Source organism: Plasmodium reichenowi, chromosome 11 (genome assembly GCF_001601855.1).
Source record: "Plasmodium reichenowi strain SY57 chromosome 11, whole genome shotgun sequence".
Lineage (NCBI taxonomy): Eukaryota > Apicomplexa > Aconoidasida > Haemosporida > Plasmodiidae > Plasmodium > Plasmodium reichenowi.
In genome coordinates this window covers 328,598-330,290 of record NC_033656.1, presented here as the reverse complement: position 1 = coordinate 330,290, position 1,693 = coordinate 328,598, and the positions used below count along the sequence as shown (strand labels likewise).

Genomic DNA, 1,693 nt, shown 5'->3' with positions numbered 1-1,693 from the left:
TTTTTTTTGTTCTTGCCTTTGTTAAAAAAATGTTGGATCCTATTTCTTCATACTCTTCTTTTGATATCCATATTCCTGTTTGTGATTCTCTCAATTCAGCCTGGGAAAAAATTTGTGCTCCACACCAGGCCATAACAGCTCTGTTCTCATGAGCATGAACCTATAATAAAGATAAAAAAAACAAATAAATATATACATATATTACATATATATATATATATATATATATATGTATCATTCTTTATTATAATAATATGTAGAGATTGATAGCGTACATCTTATTTATTCTATATATGTATGTATGAGTGATCATATATTTAAAATTTATTACCTTGACCATCGAACGGGCACTTTCAGGAGCATTATTTCTTACTTCTGTTTCTATACGCTCAACTAGATTGGGAAATAAACTAGAACCTCCTGAAAGTACTATAGAGCTAGATAATATTTTTCTATTTTCCATTGGACATGATAAAATAGATTTCCAAATGATATCAATTATACTTAGATTATCTCTATGACATAGTTGTGGATTAAATAAAGCTTCAGCGACATAAAAACGTTCATGGGATATTTCTATGGAATCATATCCATCTCTTAGAACATCTCCATCAGGTAACGTATAGGTTGCTGCTAAATCATTTCTTAATTGGTCTTCTGATGGGTTTAAAGAACAAAAGCATATGGTCTCTTTAATATTTTTTACATATTCTAAACTTTTTGTTGTTGTCATACTATAACCGATATCACATATAAGTTTTTGCAAAAACATACTTAATTCTTCTCCACCAAAATCTGAACGAATAATAGAGTTTTTTTCAATATAACCATCAAAAACGGGTAAGCATTGAGTAACACCTTCTCCTATATCTAAAACAAGACCAGTAGTTAATCCAGATGCATATAAAGACATTAATCCAGAAACAGATAAATTAAGATTCAAAGTATCAAAATATTCGAAAAATATTTCTCCCATTTTTTTTCGATGAGATATAGAACATAAAGGAGGTTCTGTTAATAATATGTCTTTTATACTCTTACTAGGATCTACACAATTTAACGTATAATCCCAAACCTTTTGCGCTTTATCCCAATCACTTATATGTCCATGATCAATAGGACGATAAATATTTAAATTTGATTCATGAAAAAATGCTTCATCACCTGTATATATCTTTTTAGTTTCGTCGTTCTTTTCAATCCCTACTATAGTTGGGAACACAATGGATGGTTCTGCACTTGAATTTATTCCCGCCTTTATATATCCTATGATGAATAAAAATATATATATGTGTATATATAACTTAATATATATATATATATATAAATATATGTATATGTATTCATAATACATTTTAAGATAATCATTGGAGAATTCATAAAATTAAATAGGATAAGAAAAATTAAAAAAATTTTGTTCATATTATATGTATTTTATTTTTTTTTTTTATTACCTGAACCGTTATCAATTACTATTGTCTTGTTCTCCATATATAAATATGTCTTTCTTTTATTATATATATATATATATATATATATATATATATATATATATATATTTATTTATTTATTTTAATTATAATAATATTTATGAACAATACACCATTTACTTGTCCATGTAATAATATATATAAACGTACAATTTATAATATATTTTCAGATAACAGTTGAAAAAAAAAAAAAAAAAAATTTT

The 1,693-nt window shown here is 25.3% G+C and overlaps 1 protein-coding gene across 1 annotated transcript in view; it reads right to left on the bottom strand.

Annotated features, from left to right (window-relative positions):
* Positions 1-1,491, bottom strand: part of PRSY57_1109200 (actin-like protein, putative) — a gene marked incomplete at both ends in the record, with an annotated part of 1,978 nt that extends 487 nt beyond the window's left edge. The window contains 3 exons of the mRNA XM_012908057.1: positions 17-160; positions 332-1,266; positions 1,455-1,491. Coding sequence (XP_012763511.1) covers positions 17-160; positions 332-1,266; positions 1,455-1,491 — 1,116 coding nt within the window. The remainder of the gene's footprint in view (positions 1-16; positions 161-331; positions 1,267-1,454) is intronic.
* Between the last annotated feature and the right edge of the window lie 202 nt (positions 1,492-1,693).